Genomic DNA, 19,483 nt, shown 5'->3' with positions numbered 1-19,483 from the left:
GGGAGAAGAAAGGGCTGTGGAAAAAGCACAGTTGGGCATCAGAGAGGCCAGAAAGGGACCTAGAAGCTGAACTGAGAGGTGGAAATGTTGACTTATTGACTTGGTTCGGGAAATGGTCTAACTAGGTACATATTTCTCTATTGATTTGCTCTTATGAGTAATTACTCACACTGTAAACCTAGGGTTCCCCCCCTAAAATAAAAACTGTTAACTTGTTGTCTCACTAAAACCTTAAGTAAAAGCATGACATGTTTTGGGGAAGAAATGTTCTGAGGCCTTGTTTATTCACCCCACACCTAAATGCCACACCATTCTCCTCAGTCCAGGGAGTAGGTTGGGCGGGTTAAAAGTCCAAGAGATTAAAGGGCTGTTGAGTGGAGGCAGCCAGAAGAAAAAAGATATATCCACTTGGGGGCAGTGATGAAGCTAACAAAAAAGAATGGTTCGCTTGGCAGGTTTGCTTGCTTCCCCTTCTTCTCACAGTCCAGGCTTTAGCCCGTGCCATCACACTGCAAATCACCAAATTGATTTAAGCAATTTTGCTTTCCCCATATTTCCATTTAAGCTGCCTTGATTTCTTAATTCTGTTTCGGCTGTAACGATTTTCTGTTGAAATTGAGAGTGCTACCTCTCTATTACTTAATGCTTTAAACACAGAGAATGAAATTGCTTCCCTGATTGGGGGTATAATTAAAAATGCCCTGTTTAAAAAGGTATTGGCGCTTCAAAATTGCTGGTTCACTTTTTATACATAAATTAAAACATTTACAAAATGAGTACATGCTGTGAAACAGGGATGGGGAAATTGCTGCTCTGTGGACTGGATGGGGTTCACAGTGCTCTGGCCCACAGGCTCGCTCACCCATAAACCCATGCACCTCTCCAATGCAAGGCTTTTTTGAAGCCTAATTGCTGTGCTGGAGGGGAGAGACTAGAATGAGAGACTGAGAGCATGAGCTGTCAGTGTTTGGAGCAGCCCATCCACTCTCAGCTCTAGCCATGCCCACTTTGACCAGGCCTACTTTTGATTTTGCCCTGCCCACCACTGGCCATGAGAGAATGTGTTTCTTATAAAAGGTGAAAAGCCAGAATTATCTGGGCGACAGCAGTAGGGTTTTTTTTTGGGGGGGGTGTATTTTAAATTTTTCTCTAAGGATTCAGATAGACTAAAACACCTTTTGTTAGACAAATATGCGCACGTGAACAACTGTCTGAAGCTGAATTGGTCTCATTCGATAAAGTGTAACAGACGATGAGTACAACTGCTGAAGATGGAGTGTGTGTGTGTGTGTGAGAGAGAGAGAGAGAGAGAGAGAGAAAGAGAGAGAGAAGTCAAGACAGAAAAATATCGTTGAACTAAGCAATCTTTGTGCCCACTTAATAGGAGTCCAGATTGGGAAGAATATGTAAAATAGGTAAAATCTGAGGGAGATAAAGGATTAGTTTCTTGAGGAAGATCTGCGAATCTTTCACAAGGTTAGTTCCCATGAAGATGCTGTGTCTTAAGGGCATGGCTTGATCAATTTCACCAGTCCTCCTTATCAAGTGGAGGAGCCAGGCTCTGGTGAGTGAGATGCACCTGAGATTTCCTCCAGATCTGGAGCTACAGTGCAGATGGTGCTATTTTTCTAGAAAAAGAGGAGCTGGAACTCACCATGAACACCTCCGTTGTTCTTTCATAATGGCAATGGCGCCCACCTGAGAGGTGCAAGAATTGAGTTCCAGCTGGGGGAAAAAGCCCTGGAGAAACCCACTCTTGCTCCATACACAAAGCTTGGCAGGAGCCTGCACAAGCATAGCAAGGTTCTGCCTCTCAGTTCAGAACAGAAGGCAAGACATGGGGGTTCCCTCAGCTTGGAGCAGCTGGCAGGTTTAGAAACAGAGCCAGCCTCTTCCTGTCCCTTCAGCTGAATAGTTGTGAGTTGCGGTTTGTTGCTCCTCCCACTCCTTCCCAGCTGCAAAAATTAGAGTGATTTTTTTTGGCGGGGGCGTTCTTTTTAACAATTTTGCATATTTTTAATCCTATTTTACATGTTCAGTGATTAATATATTAAATGATGATATTGATGTAAATAACACAGCAAGACATTTTCCCTTGACCTAGCATGAAACTTGAGAGGAAAGAGGCTCTCCCCTATTCCTTCATCCCTCTGCCAGCAGAGTCCCTCTGTGGATGGTTTTCATTGAACTGACTCTTGGGATTGACTGATGACTTCCTTAAAGCTTCTCTTAGATCTCCCCAGGCTCAACTGGTTGTGCTCAGAGACCCAGCAAGAACCTCTGAGCCTGGGAGGGGGAACATCCTAAAAAGTGAGTTTCTCTGCCTGCCATCTCCAAGGAGATGTCTAGCACAGAAACAATGAATTTTGTGTAGGTGGAGAGAGAGGCAACTGCCCTCTGTTGGTCCTTCCCTGGGGGGACATGCCCCCTTCAGGCAGGGAACAGATTAGTTGGGGAGGGAAAGCAGACAAGAGGAACCCTGGTGGCTGAGGAGGAGGGTTGAGACGAGGAAAATCCAAAAAAGATTTTATTCTCCAGAGTCTACAGATATTGCATTAGGCTGCAGAAAGGCAGCGGATTTTTGCTAGGCATTCCGTCTCCCTTAAAAAAGGAAACAGATAATTTAGATCAGCGCTGCTGACACTATTGTACAAAAGACTTTAAACCAGAAATGCTAAATAGTACACATGATAGCACATGATAGCAAAGGCTATATTTGTGTCTAATAATTAGCTCAGTTTCATAAATGTAGACAGCTTGGGTGGTGGGAGAGAAGACAGCCTAGTAGAAAGTTGTAGCAAAAGGAAACTTCCAAAGTGAGCCTAGCATAAAGGAGATAAAAGGTATTCAGAAGCAGTCTGATGTCTTTCATATAATGAATGTCTCTTCAGCAGTGACTATACTTGGGGGGGGGGGCGGGATTCCTTGACTCTCCTAATTCAAAATTACGTGTTCAAGATATGCAGTCCCTCTGATGACGGTTCATTTGTGCTCCAAAACCTGGTGCATTTTAATGGAACAAAATTTGTATTTGTACCACTTTAGAGTCTTCTGAACCTTAGCTGTAGTTTGGTAATCTGCTTCTCTTTCATGTGTGTGTGTGTGTGTGTGTGTGTGTGTGTGTGTGTTGCAATCTAGCATTTAGCACTGATCATTTGTAAATTGGTTTTGATGACCAACAGGATCACCTGGATGTCATGCCACAGGCATGATTTAATGGAAGCTTTGCTTCTGCAAAGAGTTAAACTGCTTTGATACAGCCATATTCCCAACTGCAACAAGAATCCACAAGTTCCACTGTAAGCTTCCTCACATGAATGGCTTTGCCTTTTGGCTGAAGCATTTCAAGGTTACCTTTTTAATTAGCAGCCTTGGACGATGTGAAGGCCAAAAGTCTTCCATTAGAATTCTAAACAGGTACGGTTTATTCATATGGTGATTCTGGTTTTCCAATATAAAACTAACTCTATTGAAGTTTGTGTTTTGTTTTTGAGCTCCCATAATTAGGCGCTTGACAGCATTACAATTGGGGGAAGGGAAAAAGAGATTTCCAGCTTTCAGGTCTCTAGCAAGAGATTTCTGTGGCTTAAATAAGAACATTGCATGGTATTTATATTATTTTTTTCTTACTGCTAGGGTACTTTGTTAGGACAAATAGGAAAATGATTATGCAGCTTGAGACAGGCATGGGGTCAGTGGAAAAATAAGGTCAATATGAATTGGTGGTAACATTCTTCTATGGTTCTGCAAATTCTCTCCTCCCATCCCCAAATATATGGGGGGTTAAGTTCATAGTAATTTTGTCTGGTTTGAACCTTCCTCAGCTATATTTTTGTAGAACAACTGTGTGTCCCTTTTCTTTTGTTTGTTTAAAGGCTATCTTCCTATTTATTTTCTACACTGCTCTCAGAAAAATATATTTTTTGCTCCACATTATTGATTTAAACAAACTGCTCCTCTCAAAACAAAGAAGGCCAGATACATTTTGAAACATGTTTTAACAATCTAACCCTGTGCATGTCAGCTTGTTTTGAGTTCAGTAGGACTTAACTCCAAGCAAGGTTAGTGTGTATATAGGATTGCAACCTAAGACATAATAAAGTTCACAGTAACCTAATGAAGGATTTTCTACCACAGTTCAGTTGGCTGCTGATATAACAGTGTTGTGGTGCTAACTGCAGTCTGCGTTCTTTTATATATATGTATATATCTTTGGAATTTTGAATATTAATCCTGAGTTTGTGCAGATCTAATAGAATTCAGATACCCATTTTTATTAAACTTTCTAAGCAGACCTAAATAGAACCTGAACCAATGAAGGAACTGCCCTGTGGTATCCAAACCAGAAAGGACAAGGGCAGGTTATCGGGGACGATTTGTTTGTTTTTACCTTTATCAAATACGTTAGAATTTTCAGCTATGCAACAGAGTTCCTACCTGTTTTACTGTTAGGAGAGGCTCAGAACTTACAGGGTTAAGAGTTCTGAGTGATGACGCCTCACATTCTGAGGGCGGGTTTAGAACACTGAAGGGAGGGTTTTACTGTGTTCTCTCAGTGTGTGCGTGTTTTGCTCCGAGAAGAGAGCAAGCAAGATGTGCGCTCTGTCGCCAGGCAGGAGATTTATTGCTGTTGTGTTTTGCTAAGGAATAAAAACTTAAAGATAAGGAGACTGCTGCGTTTCAGCCTGAGTTATTACCACACGACAGAACGTTCCTGCTTCTGCTTCCGCTGTGTTTACGCTCTGCTGAGTCAAAGGTCCCAGGGGGGAAGACCAGAGCCGAGCAGGAAGTGTGCCGGACCCCCCGGACGCCATTGGCCTCCAAATTTACTTCTATTGTTAAAGCAATTTCATGATTTGCCAGTGCCTTCATCTCAGTAATCTGAACAGGACAAGTCCCCAAGGGACATCACACAATGACATGTTTTGCTTTTCCAGTTGAACAGATATGCAAGATAATTCTTTTGATTATTCCATTTCATGCATCATAGAATATCAGACTGAACAATGAGATTTCTATTTTCTGTGTTTTTCTCATTTGGTTGTATTTTTAGACATACAGTAGAACTTTGCATCACAGTAAACCAGTGTGTAATACAGTGGTACATCGAGTTACATATGCTTCAGGTTACAGACTCCGCTAACCCAGAAATATTACCTCTGGTTAAGAACTTTGCTTCAGGATGAGAACAGAAATCATGTTCCAGTGGTGCGGCAGCAGCAGGAGGCCCCATTAGCTAAAGTGGTGCTTCAGGTTAAGAACAGCTTCAGGTTAAGAACGGACCTCCGGAACGAATTAAGTACTTAACCCGAGGTACCACTGTACTTACACATTGCTGTCATTCACTGGTCTGTGTGTATGTGTGATAAAATTATGGATAATACTTTGTGCTGGTATTGTTACCACAAATGTTTGACTTCAGGTTAGCAAATCTGCGCATGACATTATTCCTCTGCATGACATTATTCCTTCAATTAAATATAATTATTAACCTGTTTCGTTCTTTTATGCCTTTCCAAAAAATAGTTGCGCGTCAACTGTGTTTTGGTTGGTAGGTAGGTATATGAAATCATTTATGTGCTATGAGCTGTATTCAGCTAAATTGTTGCACTAGCAAATGCCAGCAAAAGGATTCCTGCTAGTACAACAGGACTTGCCTCAGTCTCCTCACCCCATATGCATTCTACACCATGCTCAAATCTTCTCCATGCTCAAACCCCAGAACAGATTTAAGGGACGCATGGTGGGTGGGGGGAGAGAGAGCAGGAGAAGGTTCCATCACACAAGAAAAATCCTTGCCCTTAATGGAACCTTAGCCTTAGCTCTACATCATATACAACCCTCTATGTTGTATAGAACCCTTACCACTTTCATCCAGAATGTTGTTATACATTAAGAGCTATATTTTTTGACTAAAACATATAATGAATATTTGGGTTCTGTCCAATGCTGTGCCATCTGATTTGCACAACAGACTTCCCCTTGGGCAACTGAACTTCCTCCTACTCCTTTCTTCTCCCTTGTAGCCCTTCACCCTCCCTCAACATCTGCTCTAGAGACATATTTGGGGGGCACATGAGGAAATGAAGGGTAGTCCCATCGTGTAAGTAGAGCTCCACATTCACAGTGTTGGGTACAACCCTTAATATTTAAAAATGCTTTCCAAAACTACCTGCATTGATGAAGTAACCTTTAAGCCTTGAGCATACTGGTTTAATATCATGTTTATTTTTAACTTGATTACAGTAAATGATCCTGAAAGCTTGATACAGCAGTATTTATTCTGAATGACTGGCATCTTTCCCCCATTTTCGAGTTCAGCACTACCAAGTTACATGGTCAATGAACATTTCATTTCAATGAGTCAGTTGGAAACCTTGCCTGCTCGACTTGGATGTACAGCTCTAGTTACCATCTTTTTGATTGTATAACCCAGTGCACTGAATAAGGGTTCCTTCACATATACCCAGCTACATGGAAACACCTTTTCCCATGATATTGCTTGCTGCCACTGGAGACTGTGTGAATTCACTATGTGAATACCAAAACAACATGGGCAGGACCGAACCTCTGGGTCTTTTGCACCTAATGCTGCCCCGGCATAATACTGATTGAGTGCAAAATGCTCCTTCAATTGACCCAACTTATGTGGCTGCAGTATTCTTGCAAGCTTCCCTGTGTGAAAAGAAGAGCTGTACTTCTTGTGTGAAAAGATAATAACATCACCTATCTCAACACCGACTTTGGCATTGTGAGCAGTTTGAGATTTAAATGCTAATACTCTGAATAGATATGCTCCCAAGTAAAGATGCTGCATAGCACAGGGTTGAGGATGAAGAGATGATAGTAGAGCGGAGATGAGGAAGTTCCAGCTGTACTTCTGCAAAGGCATCTTGGCCATCATTGCAAATCTCTACATATTTTGTCTTGAATAAGCCTTCCCCCCTTTCTCCTTCATAGCTGGACCAGAGTAGAGGTGTTTTGGTGACTAGTGGTTTTCCATTTCCTGTCTTGTTCTCCATTTCCCCCTTGTATTTACATCTGCTTTTAAAAAGGCATCCAGGTTTATGGGTTGGTCTTGTTTGTTCTTTGCTGTTATCTGCAAAAGAATTGGGGAAAATAAAACATTATTATTATGGAATGCATTAAAAAAAAAAGACTTTCCATTCTGGTAGACTCTAGAGGATGCAAGTATTCTGCTTTATATGCTCTCATTTAATAGCATATCATTTCTAAATCGCTGTTTTCCTATAGCAACAGCAGAAATATATTTTGAGTTTATGGTACTATAAAAACACCCCTACTATGAAGATAAGTAATTAGAACTGTTTTTGACTACACGATTTTCTAAGAGGTCATTCTGTTCTTCTGCTAATGACTAGTATATTAATTGTACAAATTGGGGCAGGTGGACTGTTTATCTTGACACTACGTATCTTAATTTCTTGCTCTCTTTTATACAGATGATATTAAAGTGTCAGTGAATGACTTTATTATCAAAGCAACAGCAGTTACCCTGAAAGTAAGTAACCATTCTTTAGTGATACTTGTAGATTTTCTGTGTTCAATAATGGTAAGTGCTGTGTTGAGTTAGGCTTAACTGAAGGTTTGGTGCCTTGGAAGTCAGCTCAAAATCAGTTCCCCCTTTCTCTGTTCTTCTGGAATATCTGCTAGCCTCAGAAGTAGTTTCTTAGTCACCATTCAGATAGACATTCTCTTAATGGTGAGATTACAGCTTCTGTGTTGTTGCCATACCAGAGACCATCTAGAGCATCCCTCAAACTGGTACCTTTCATATGTTTTAGACTACAGCTCCTATCCCTCCCAGCCAATTTGGCTAGCGGCCTTGCTTCCAGATGGGGGAAGGCTGATCTAAATTCTTCTACACACATGGACTACTGTTGTTTCAAGATTATCTAGTCTTCGGATTAAAATCATCTTTAAGCCTTTGTTACCAATTAGACAGCACTACTGGGAGCAAACTGGTGGAATTTAAGCACATCTTGCCTTGAATATGGTTTGGTATGCCAACTAGTACAGGTGCCTGCACTACCATTAATAACAAAATGGGACAGATTCCCACTCCCCATTCAGACCAACAGCACCTCTGTCTGATCTGGATTAACCCTCATTATTTTAGCCCACGTCCAATTCATCATTGTATTTATTCATTGTGAATGAATAAATGCACCCCCACCACCTGCAGCTGCCAAAAAAAGTACCATATGTTTGAACATGGGTTTATGTTTACGTAGCATAAAATGCAAAATTTTCTGACTGCCCTGTTTTCCAGTTCTAGCACAATGCAAAGCAAAGCCTGTGTGGACTGCTATCTTGGATAGGATTTGAGAGTGTCATCTTCAATTAAAATTATGTTCCTCATATGTGGGCATCTTCTTCCTTAAGAGGAAGCTAAAATATTTCCCCATTATTCTGGGATTTCCAGTTCACTTGATCTGTATCCGCTCACTGAATTACTAAGAAAGATGTGTTAGTTTTATTTGGCCTTCATGCAGAAAGCATTATCAGTGAAGGCCCCTTTCTGTTGAATATTTGTGAGTATCTTTTCCAACTCACAAGCTGTCCAGCACACTCCTCTGCGTGCTCCACTCTGCGCAGCATTGTTAAGCCTTTTGAGGAGACAATCACTGATGCAATAAACTCACTTCACACCCACGATTCAGGCAGTAAGTTTTAGTGCTGGTTTACAGCTTAATGGTTCAGTACATCAGTAGGGGAGCAGGTGGTGCTGTGGTCTAAACCACTGAGCCTCTTGGGCTTGCTGATTGGAAGATTGGCGGTTCGAATCCCCATGACGGGGTGAGCTCCCATTGCTCTGTCTCAGCTTCTGCCAACCTAGCAGTTCGAAAGCACACCAGTGCAAGTAGATAAATAGGTACCGCTGTGGCAGGAAGGTAAACAATGTTTCCGTGTTCTCTGGCTTCCGTCACAGTGTTCCATTGCGCCAGAAGCGGTTTAGTCATGCTGGTCACATGACCCGGAAAGCTGTCTGTGGACAAACGCCAGCTCCCTCGGCCTGAAGCGAGATGAGCACCACAACCCCATAGTCGCCTTTGACTGGACTTAACCGTCCAAAAGTCTTTTACCTTTTTTACATCATTAGCCCATAAATCAGTCACTAGCATGATGCTAGTACGGTTCGCAACTGGAGATGGTTTTCTCCCTCCCTGCAGGTAGAAGAACAGAGCTCTTTCTCCCTGTCTCTTATCTAGGCCCAAAGGCACATTGCTCATGCTTCTGACCTTGAAGCCACCTTCTTCTAGATTGTTTACATTACACTGTGCAGATAAGGAATGACTACTAGTTTCAGTTTCACATATGCCAACACTTTCTTCCTAGGTTTAATATGGAAAGAAAACTGAACATTGAGCTTGATCTTCTTTTACTTTTTTGTCTTTTAACTGAAAATAAACCCTTGCCTGATACTCCTTTTTGGCCCAGCACTAATACCAGCTTGTTGGTTTGTTTATTTGGTATTATTTTTTTCTAGCTTGAGTACTGCATAGGTAAAGAGGTTAATATGCAGGCTTATGGTATTTTATACTTCACTAAACTTTTCTATTCTTAAAAGATCACATAGGTATTAGCTAGGACCAATTAGCATCTGTCAAAAAGCAGGTCTCCCATGCTGTACTAGTTGCAGCCTTTTAAAATCTCCAACAGCAGCCCTACAGAGGATGCCCTGCAGTAATCCAAATGAGACTTTGCTGAGGGCTGTCGTGTGCTAGCCAAGTCCAGATCCTCTGAGACAGAGCAGCTCATGGTAGAAAGCATTACTGGCTTCCTTTTTTATCCAGGTGCTAAACTAGCTCAAAATATTCCTCAACTGGAAACTTTATCTGTCGGCGCTGTCTAGAACAGCCAAACACTTGTCTTCCAGTTGAACCAATTATCAGCATCCTTGCCTGGATCCCCCTCAGACTTGGCGCCAGGCAAGACATCTACCAATAGCCTGCTTTTATCCAAATTTAGTTTCAGTTTCTTAGCCCATGACATTGAGAGATCTTTTTGTCATTAACTGAGTCTTCCTTTCATCCATGGAAGTAGAAAATAAGCTAATTGGTGTTGATGATGGGGCTGACCTTTAAAACCCTAAACGGCCTCGGTCCTGTATACCTGAAGGAGCGCCTCCACTCCCATCATTCAGCTCAGACACTGAGTTCCAGCACCAAGGGCCTTCTGGCAGTTCCCTCCCTGCAAGAAGTGAGGTTACAGGGAACCAGGCAGAGGGCCTTCTCAGTAGTGGCGCCCGCCCTGTGGAACGCCCTGCCATCAGATGTCAAGGAAATAAACAACTATATGACATTTAGAAGACTTCTGTAGGCAGCCCTGTTCAGGGAAGTTTTTAATGACCGATGTTTTAATGTTTTTTTAACCTTCAGTTGGAAGCCGCCCAGAGTGGCTAGGGAAACCCAGCCAGATGGCGGGGTAGAAATAATAATAATATATTATTATTATTATTATTATTATTATTATTATTATTATTATTATTAATGTTCCAACTTCAATCCTAGAAGACTTTTCAAAGGGTCGTGTTCCACTTCTTTCAAGCGAGTTTCTATATGTGTGGTGACTTGTGTCTGAAAAGGGAAACTTGCAAATGGCAGCTACTGGGGATACATAAAAACAATACGTGAGCCAGGAATGAACAGGCTTTAGGCTTGGGGAATCTACCTTGTGTTTTACTAGAAGCCCCAGATCCTTCAACCAGAGTCTAGAATTGAAGTATTCTGAGTACAGGCATTTGAATATCAGAATTGAACGGAGCTCATAGTCCTTCCACATACATAAAATCCACTGCTGGTGGGAAAAATATTTTTGATTTGCTATTGTTAAACAATTAGGAAGTAGAAATCCTTTCCAATCTACTGCTTTAGGCACACATATGTCTTGCTCAGTCCATTTGTGTGATCAGCATTGGGAAAATTTTACAAGTAGAATTCGTCTTGTACAGGTTTTAAATAAATTAGTTACATTAGCTTGATGGAAGCCATGAATATGGGAACATGAGTGGGGAAAAAATGAGAACATTCTCATACAAAATATCCATTTGTATGCAAAGCAAAAAACAACAACCCCAATCTAATTTTAAAATGTGAAATTTAATTCTGACATTAACAAGTTTCAAATTAGGCAAATTTTGTTTTACATTTAGAGCAGATACTGCTAACAAGGATATGTTGATGTCAGTTTTTCTTTTTTTTAACATTGAACTTGTATTTTCTCCTATGAATCAAGTGGCAACAGAAAATCCCTATGTACTTCCTTATGATTGGGGCAGCAGTCACAATTCTTGTTTCCAGGGCATCTGCGAGTTGAGGGTTGATATCCGATGGGATTGGAGTCTGTTAATAATTCACTAGCAGTTCAGAAACCATGTATTTCTTGGCTGCCTGCAGCTGTGCAATTTCCAGTATACTGTACATTCATGCCTTGTGACAAAGTAGGTATACATGGATGCTAGCTAATAAGATAGGTCTATTTTTAGACTCACGTGGCAGATCTTTTGTTATTATTAACCTTGTCTTGCTTAAGGCAAACCTTTCCACATATGTGAATTCCTCCATCACCACACATTCTAAAGGATTTTCCTTTTCCTTGGTAATTGGTTATGCTATTATTCTTTTAACAGCTGCGCCTCCCTCTGTTTCCTTCTTCCAGCAAATGCCAGATGTGAATGTGACCTGGGATGGAGAGGGCCCCCGGCAGCAGCAATCTATAGACATCTCTATCGCTGTGGCAACAGACCGAGGTCTCATTACACCAATCATAAAAGATGCTGCAGCCAAGGGAGTTCAGGAAATTGCAGCTTCTGCCAAGGTAGGTATTCCACATACATGGTGGTAATCTTTCGGAGCATAATGGCATTTAGATGTGCAACCATCGGAAAAAACACACTGCTTTAAAGCCGCTTCTCTGTTGGATATGAGACATCTGTGATGATGTCCCATTCCACAGGAATTACTGTGTTTTGCTTTTGGCAGGCATTCAGGGATTTTAAGTGAAATTAAAATCAACAAATACATTTTGTTTCTGGCCTACATTTATTTAAAGTTCCCCAGAGGGAGGCTAATTTTGAGTTCTTTTGTGGAAATTGGGGACTGCACATGCTGTTCCTTTCTTCTTGCGGTAGGTCATCATTATTAATCCCATTCTGCATACAGGAGCCTGATGCTCTGAGATCTAGTCTCGCCTAGGCCATCCTAGTGAGTTCATCAGAATAGTGAAATTTGTATCGGACTCTTTATGATTTGCCTTTCAGTCTTTTAGCCACTGTGCTGCACCAGCTTCACAAAAGCTGGCAGTATGGAAAATGGAGGATTTCTTAAGATTAGTTAGAATTGCCATGGAGGCCATTAAAACCCTAGCTAGTGCACTAGAGTTCACCTCAGTATGGATGTTGAAATCACCCAGAACTATTGTTCTGGGCTCCTCCAACACCATTCCGCAAATAAGTTTTCATTACCCTTTGAGAGAGAGGTTTAGATGTTTGTGTATTTTAGAAAAAAAACCAATAGGCAAAATACCCTTGTTCCTTGCCCACATTTAGGCCTGTCCTCAACTCTTTGCTTATTGAAGTATTATAAACCACAACAATGAAATGATTTGGAAGATTTTATTTTGCCAGTAATCACAATGGGTTGTAAGTAATAATTCAAAAATCAATTAGAAAGAAGAGTGTGCTTTTCTTTATCTTCCTGCTTGCCAGTTGTAGTAACTGTTACAGTAATTCTGAAGGGATGATCAATGAAGGCAATTTCATCAGAAATGCATTTAAATTTCAATGGAAACATATATATTTTATCTCCAGCAATAAGCAACTAGGCAATGCAATATAGGCCAAGTATAGTCATCCATATCTCAGTTCAGTAACCAATACTGCAACCCTAACCCTACTTATCTGGAAGTCCAATACAATTTAAGAAGTGGAAGAACAGACTCAGAGAAACCTATGCATATCTGTAGTGTTCCTTTTGTTTTTGTGTTTTTGCTGAAAGGAATGTAGACCATTTCATTTTGTTGAACTTTACTCCTTAGCTTCCTGCCACAGGATTGTGCGATTTTACTTTGTTATTTCTTTGATAAATGTTTGATAGTGTTGTACTCATCTGTAAAACTTTATGCATGTCATCTTAATTCACAAAGAATATTCTAGTTCTACAAAGAGCCACTGGAGCATAATCTTAAATGAAACTATTGCAGATTTCTTCTCCTGTGTTTATGTAAAACCTAACAACTTGTCTCTCACAACTCTAATGTGCAGCAGGAAGTAGGCATCCATAGTAAGAGGTATTAATCTACAAGTATCTTCTAGGCCAATATATTTCCATAAAGATAATGGATGGATTTCAGAAATCTGAGACTTCCATCTATAACAATAAGCTTTGCTATTAATATCTTTAGCAGAATTCCAATCCCATCTTAAGACTACTGGGGCATTCTTTACTGCCAGATATTTTCAAATAAAAGGTGCATTACCAGCACTGTAGTTATAAACGCTTGTCAAGATTAATATTTTTGCTTTGAACATAAGCATGTATTATCCCTCTCAGTATTGTCATGACCTGAATATATTGAAGGGCTAGGTCTGGTCAATAGAACTGTCCCCTAATGCACTGGGATTCTTATAACAGATGTAACATTGCTTTGGCATAGCTGAGCACAGTATTGGTCTGTAAGGACTTACATATATCACTGTGAATTGACTTTACAGTGTTATCTTTATCACAGCTGAGCTGAATATTCTTCAATTTTAATTTTCTATAATTTCTTCCTGTCTCTCTGGCAACCTCTTGGATACCTTTTATTTCATTCTGCTTTAGTAAACCGAGATAGATTATGTAAGTGGTCTAAGTGATCTTTGAATCTCTGCATTCATTGATGTTTTATATTGAAATTGCCATGGCCATGGTGGCAAGACAGTAAAAACAAATATTTCCCATAATTGTGGGAAATTTCCAGTGACACATGTCTCTCAAATGCATTTGTTGCACCATTACTTTTTAACTGCTATAAATCTGAAAAATTGAAATTCCTCTTCCAATTGTATATTGTCCGTATCTTGTTTCTGAAAAATGCACTTTCAGACACTGATGTCATGTGTAGATATCTCATGCATCCAAATATGCCATATGAAATCATAGGAAATGGTAATATTTCATGAGTTTTGTTGCCTCCTAGAAGGAATGATTTGACACTTTGTTAGCTCCACCCATCAGCTGTGAATCATATACATTTTCCTCTCATTTTTGGTTGGAAAATAGTTGGGTGAAATTTCCTGTCAGCGTTAGAATTAATGGCTACTTACAATGAGATCAGACTATTTCATCTATAGGTTGTAGGCAAGGCAGTGCTGACAGTTGAATAACTAACACAAGCTACACATAACAGAAAATGTTGTCTGAGACTATTCTAAAGCTAATTGAGGGATCACCACAGAAATTTCTCTGCTACCTCCAAATGTATATTCCTACTTTGGAGGCCTATTCCCAGAAGATACAAATTTAAGAGTTTTGCTAACACAAATTACAGCATCTGCTTGAATTTATTGATATTAATTAAACTGAACTATTTATACAAGCAAAATACGTTTAAGAGCATATTTATTTCACAAATGCAATTAACTTTGCTAAAAGATATTCTTAAATTACTAACATATGTTTGGATTTGATTTCCATAGGCTCTAGCAAAGAAAGCAAGAGATGGAAAATTGCTACCAGAAGAATACCAAGGAGGATCTTTTAGGTATTTCAAATGTATTTTAATTGCTAAAACTTTAGTAGCGTGGAATGAAGTTGTACTCTTGAATACTTGTGCTCCAGAATATTGTTAGTCTGTAAGTGAAGCACTAAACTTGGTTTATCTAGCTTTTTGTAATCTTAGACTGTGTTCAGATGTACCTACAAATAGCACATCTGGCGTACTGCATGAGCTTAGCTTAACTCCTCTCATAACATTCATATTTGTTCAGAATGCATTGCTGATTTTCATTTCACCCTCACTCCATGCTGCGGGAAGCATGACTGTCAGCAGCTCTTCCAAGTTTCACACGGGGGACACTCCCAGGCCTACCCGGAGATGCTGAGATTTGAAACTGGGATTTCCTGAATTCAAAGCAGATATTCTGCCACTGAGCTGCATCCCTTCCCCTTAGCAGCATAGAGTATACAGAGAGAGCAGTGCAATTCCACTGACTCAAAAATATTAAGTACAATCCACTCTCTGGTCATGTGGCTGGTCATGGACAATATTGCACTACAAATCTGTTGTTTTTCCTAGACTCTGGATAATGGTTCCCATCGATGTCTTCAAAATTCATACATAACATATCAGAGGAGTAATCTCTATAGAATTGTTTCTTGAATGCAAACCTCTAGCTTTATTATGAACAACTGGTGACTCCCAATAATGTTTAGGATGCACTAGTAATGAAGGTACCAGCTAATAGGTAAAGGTACCCCTGCCCGTACGGGCCAGTCGTGTCCGACTCTAGGGTTGCGTGCTCATCTCGCTCTAGAGGCCATGAGCTGGCACCGTCCGAAGACACTTCCGGGTCACGTGGCCAGCGTGACGAAGCTGCTCTGGCGAGCCAGCACCAGCGCAGCACACGGAAACGCCGTTTACCTTCCCGCTATAAAGCGGTACCTGTTTATCTACTTGCACTTAAGAGTGCTTTCGAACTGCTAGGTGGGCAGGAGCTGGGACTGAACGACAGGAGCTCACCCCGCCGCGGGGATTCGAGCCGCCGACCATGCGATCGGCAAGTCTTAGGCACTGAGGTTTTACCCACAGCGCCACCCGCGTCCCTAATATACCTTGTTTAATTGGGATATGGTTCTGTAAAACACAGCGCCTTTTCCTTTCTTATGAGGGGTTTTCAGATTAGAAAATTACTCCTTGAACATAAACAGGTATTTCATTAAAACTGTTTAAAGGCTAATGGGGACATAGCAGAGCAAGAATATAGACCCTAGTTAGCAGGAAAAGCTTCAATGTTGAGAGATGTTTCACATAAATTTAAGAATTTCATCATATCTAAATGAGTGTCCTAGAGTTGGCCAGGAGGAATGTCCATTGTTAGCTTATTCCCATGTTGAATAGTGCAATAGAGTGAGTTTAATATTTAATTTTAAAAAAACTGTGGGGTGGGGGTTGGTGTAGCATGCTGCGTAAAGGGTTTCAGAACGCCAGGAAATTACAGCTGTTGAGGCCACAGCCTTAACTGATGCATTATTGAGGCAATATTAATATGCCATGGTATCCTATGCTTTGATTAATTTCACCTTGGATGCTTGACGTTACCCCAGCTTCCAATCTCTTGGCCCATCTGCACTTTGAATTCTGCAAGGCTGAGACCTATTCTGTAACATTCTTGCCTAGCAACAGCAGACTTCTGTACTTCCAGAGGCTAAGATTGGCCAGAATGAAGTTGTGTATATGATGCTGAGCAAAGATGATAACCAAAAAAGAGCCTTCTGTTTAGATGGGCCTTCAGGGGTAAATGCTGATTTCCTGTTGGCTTCCATTCCCCTTTCTTGTTTTCTGTTCTGAAGATCTTTGTGAGACATCCTAGACGGTAGGAATATTGGGTGCATGGAAACCCCATTACAGCTGCTTGGTACAAAGGATACACTTTATTATAATTTCCAGGACCATCCCATGTTCTACAAAATTGTGAAAGGAAATGGCAGTGACAGTGTTTCCCACCCCTGCCCCCCACTAGAATTGTCATGTTCAATTTATGGCAGGGAAGAGTCTTCTTATTTAGCAGGGAGAAGTTGTTGTTAAATCAAAGTTACTGAATACCTGCATAGGCAGCCAGGAAACCTTTTTCTCACTTTACCAGATGTTCCCAGCATTACTTCCACTGCTGTGTAGCAGCCAAGGTTGCTTTCTCTACTCTTGGATTCATTCTGACATTACCTTCAGCTGAAGAGACAGGATAAATCACACTGTAGCCAATGTGTTTTTAAGAATCTATTGCTATGTTTCTCATAATGCTAGTAAGCCAAAGAAGGTAGTTACATCCTAGAGTCTTAAATATTATGAATTTGCAGTAGTTAATAGTGATGAACGGGTTCAAAGTTTGTTTGGAAATTGGTTGGTTGTATTTCTGCATCCATGCCTATTACAGAATCTATTTAAGAGACTCCATGCCGTAGGACAAAGCTTTCCTCCAAAAGTCCACTATCACGACTCCATGGCCTATTTTCAGCTAACAGTGCAACCCTACACATTTCTGCTCCAAAGTACGCCCCACTGAGTTAGCTGAATTTAAACCAGCCCCAGCACACTGCTACTGTCTCAGCCAGTGATGACAAATGAGAGCGAGAGAGAGAAAGGTGCCTGGTGGCAAATGATGAGATGGGGAAAAACTTGAGGGGGTATGACTCTCTGTATATAGTTTTCAGACTGAAGTTAACAACAAAAAACACGAAAAACTGTCATTTAAATTCAACTCAGTGTTGATCCACATGTTGCAGGATTCCTAAAAAATAGACCAAAGGCAATTGTATTTCATCCAGCAGAGCTTTGCTGCTACTAAAGGCTAATAAGCAGAATGGTCACAAATCCAATACATTCAGGATTGGTAATGTCCATAAGAAACCCAGTTGCAGCAGATTTAAACTTACAATAACTTATAATTAGTCTAAAAGTTTAACACTAAGCATACTATGTACAGAACACTACACCAGAAGGAAAAGAGATAGAAAGAGAAAGTGAAACTCAGGCTCCTTCTGGCCTTACTTTTATAGTCAGCATGACCTTGATTGAAGAGATAAGACAACCAGTTTAAGCCATCTCTACTCAGCTTCTCTGAAGGTATAACCCAAACATCATGAACCTTCTTTCACACAGAGAAGCTTCCAGAACCCTCTTGAATTAAGTAGAATAGGAAAGATCTCTACACTTCAGATCAATACTTTCCGCACTAAGAAATGCAGACTGACAAAAACAACCCCAACTAGTCTCCTTTTAGTTCATCACATACTAACAAAATCAAACTGATACTAATACTAAAGTTATATTAATATAGGGAAATGGTGTATTTCTTTGTGTGTGGTTTTTATTCATCCTTATTCTTTATTCTAAACCTTTGGTTTTAATTCATTAAGTTAAATTTCTAACTCCATATGTTTATGGAGATACATATACTTTCTTCTGTGTCTAAATGAATCCTTAGTAATTTCCTAAATATGTTTTCAAAGTGCCTTCTTCATACTTATCCTTCCCCCCAATATTTGTCTGTCTGTCTTCTTTTTCCCTTCCACCAATAGCATTTCAAATCTAGGCATGTTTGGCATCAGTAGCTTCATTGCTGTCATAAACCCTCCACAAGCCTGTATCTTAGCTGTGGGACGAACTCGGACAGAACTCGCAGTTGCGGTGGATGACGAAGGGAATGAGAAGCTTCAGCAGCATCAGTTGATGACAGTAACGCTATCAAGTGATGGCCGAGTAGTAGACGATGAACTAGCTTCACAATTTCTGGAGAGACTTAAAAGCAATTTGGAAAATCCAGTTCGCCTTGCCTTGAGCTAAAATGGTCAAGATTTGGTCCTCTGCTTGGCAATATAGGGGATTGAACTGCAAAAGGAGATGAAAGAAAACCAGGTACAAAAGATAGGAAGATAAATGCTTAGTGAGACATGGACAATTAAACAGCTTATTTATTTGAACTGACTTGAAACACTTTCAAAGATTTCCAGATCTTGGTTTTTATATGCTAAATACTGTTATTGAACATGCTGAATTTATCAAACTGTTTAAGCAATTGCACAACAGGGTGGCTATATCAGATGTGGATATCTTCAATATGCCTGAATGCATAGATCTGGGTGAAAAGTAGTAAAAGAGAACAAAACCATCATTTATTTCTTCTTTTTTCAGACTGAAAAAAGTTGAAAACATTTTCAAATACCATTTTCAGTCTAGCAGATTGTCTGTGTCAGTTATGCAGCTGTTTAATAGAGAGAGTGTTCCCATTAAAACTAGGATTCACCCATGTGAACCTGGACTTTTTGTTGGGAATTCTTTGTATTGGTTCTCTGCTTACTGTATATGTAATGGTATGATAGTTTTGAGAAGTTAAGAGTAATAGTGAGTCAAGTCTAAAGTGTAAAACAGATATAAATGGGGGAAATGTGTATAAATATTTATAACAATGTAATGCCCAGTGCTGACCTCAGAAGAACAAATTGCATTAAAAACACAACAGATATTAAGTGCTCCTGTTCCTGTTGAGTTCTCTGTGTTGTCTACCTGTAGTTTCTTGATCATCTTTATAATTACAGTCACTGACTAAAATCCTGCCCACAAGCATATTTTTTTTCTAGAAAAAAAGGTGTCAGAATAGTCAAGCTGCAAGCCCACCAGTAGCCCCTCCCAGTCTGAGAACCATTGTTTCAGATCATAGGCCACATCATTGCCCTTCTCTCTAGCAATCTGTTTATGGAAATTT

The 19,483-nt window shown here is 40.3% G+C and overlaps 1 protein-coding gene across 2 annotated transcripts in view; it reads left to right on the top strand.

The window, feature by feature from the left end:
- PDHX (pyruvate dehydrogenase complex component X) overlaps nt 1-19,247 on the top strand; it is a 44,197-nt gene extending 24,950 nt beyond the window's left edge. For both annotated transcript variants that reach the window (XM_053388151.1, XM_053388162.1), the window contains exons 8-11: nt 7,464-7,522; nt 11,683-11,841; nt 14,702-14,766; nt 18,300-19,247. In XM_053388151.1, the coding sequence (XP_053244126.1) occupies nt 7,464-7,522; nt 11,683-11,841; nt 14,702-14,766; nt 18,300-18,564 (548 nt within the window). In that variant the 3' untranslated portion in view covers nt 18,565-19,247. The remainder of the gene's footprint in view (nt 1-7,463; nt 7,523-11,682; nt 11,842-14,701; nt 14,767-18,299) is intronic.
- The last annotated feature ends 236 nt before the right edge of the window (nt 19,248-19,483 follow it).

This window comes from Podarcis raffonei, chromosome 1, assembly GCF_027172205.1.
Source record: "Podarcis raffonei isolate rPodRaf1 chromosome 1, rPodRaf1.pri, whole genome shotgun sequence".
Classification (NCBI taxonomy): domain Eukaryota; kingdom Metazoa; phylum Chordata; class Lepidosauria; order Squamata; family Lacertidae; genus Podarcis; species Podarcis raffonei.
This window is presented reverse-complemented; position numbering and strand designations above follow the sequence as displayed.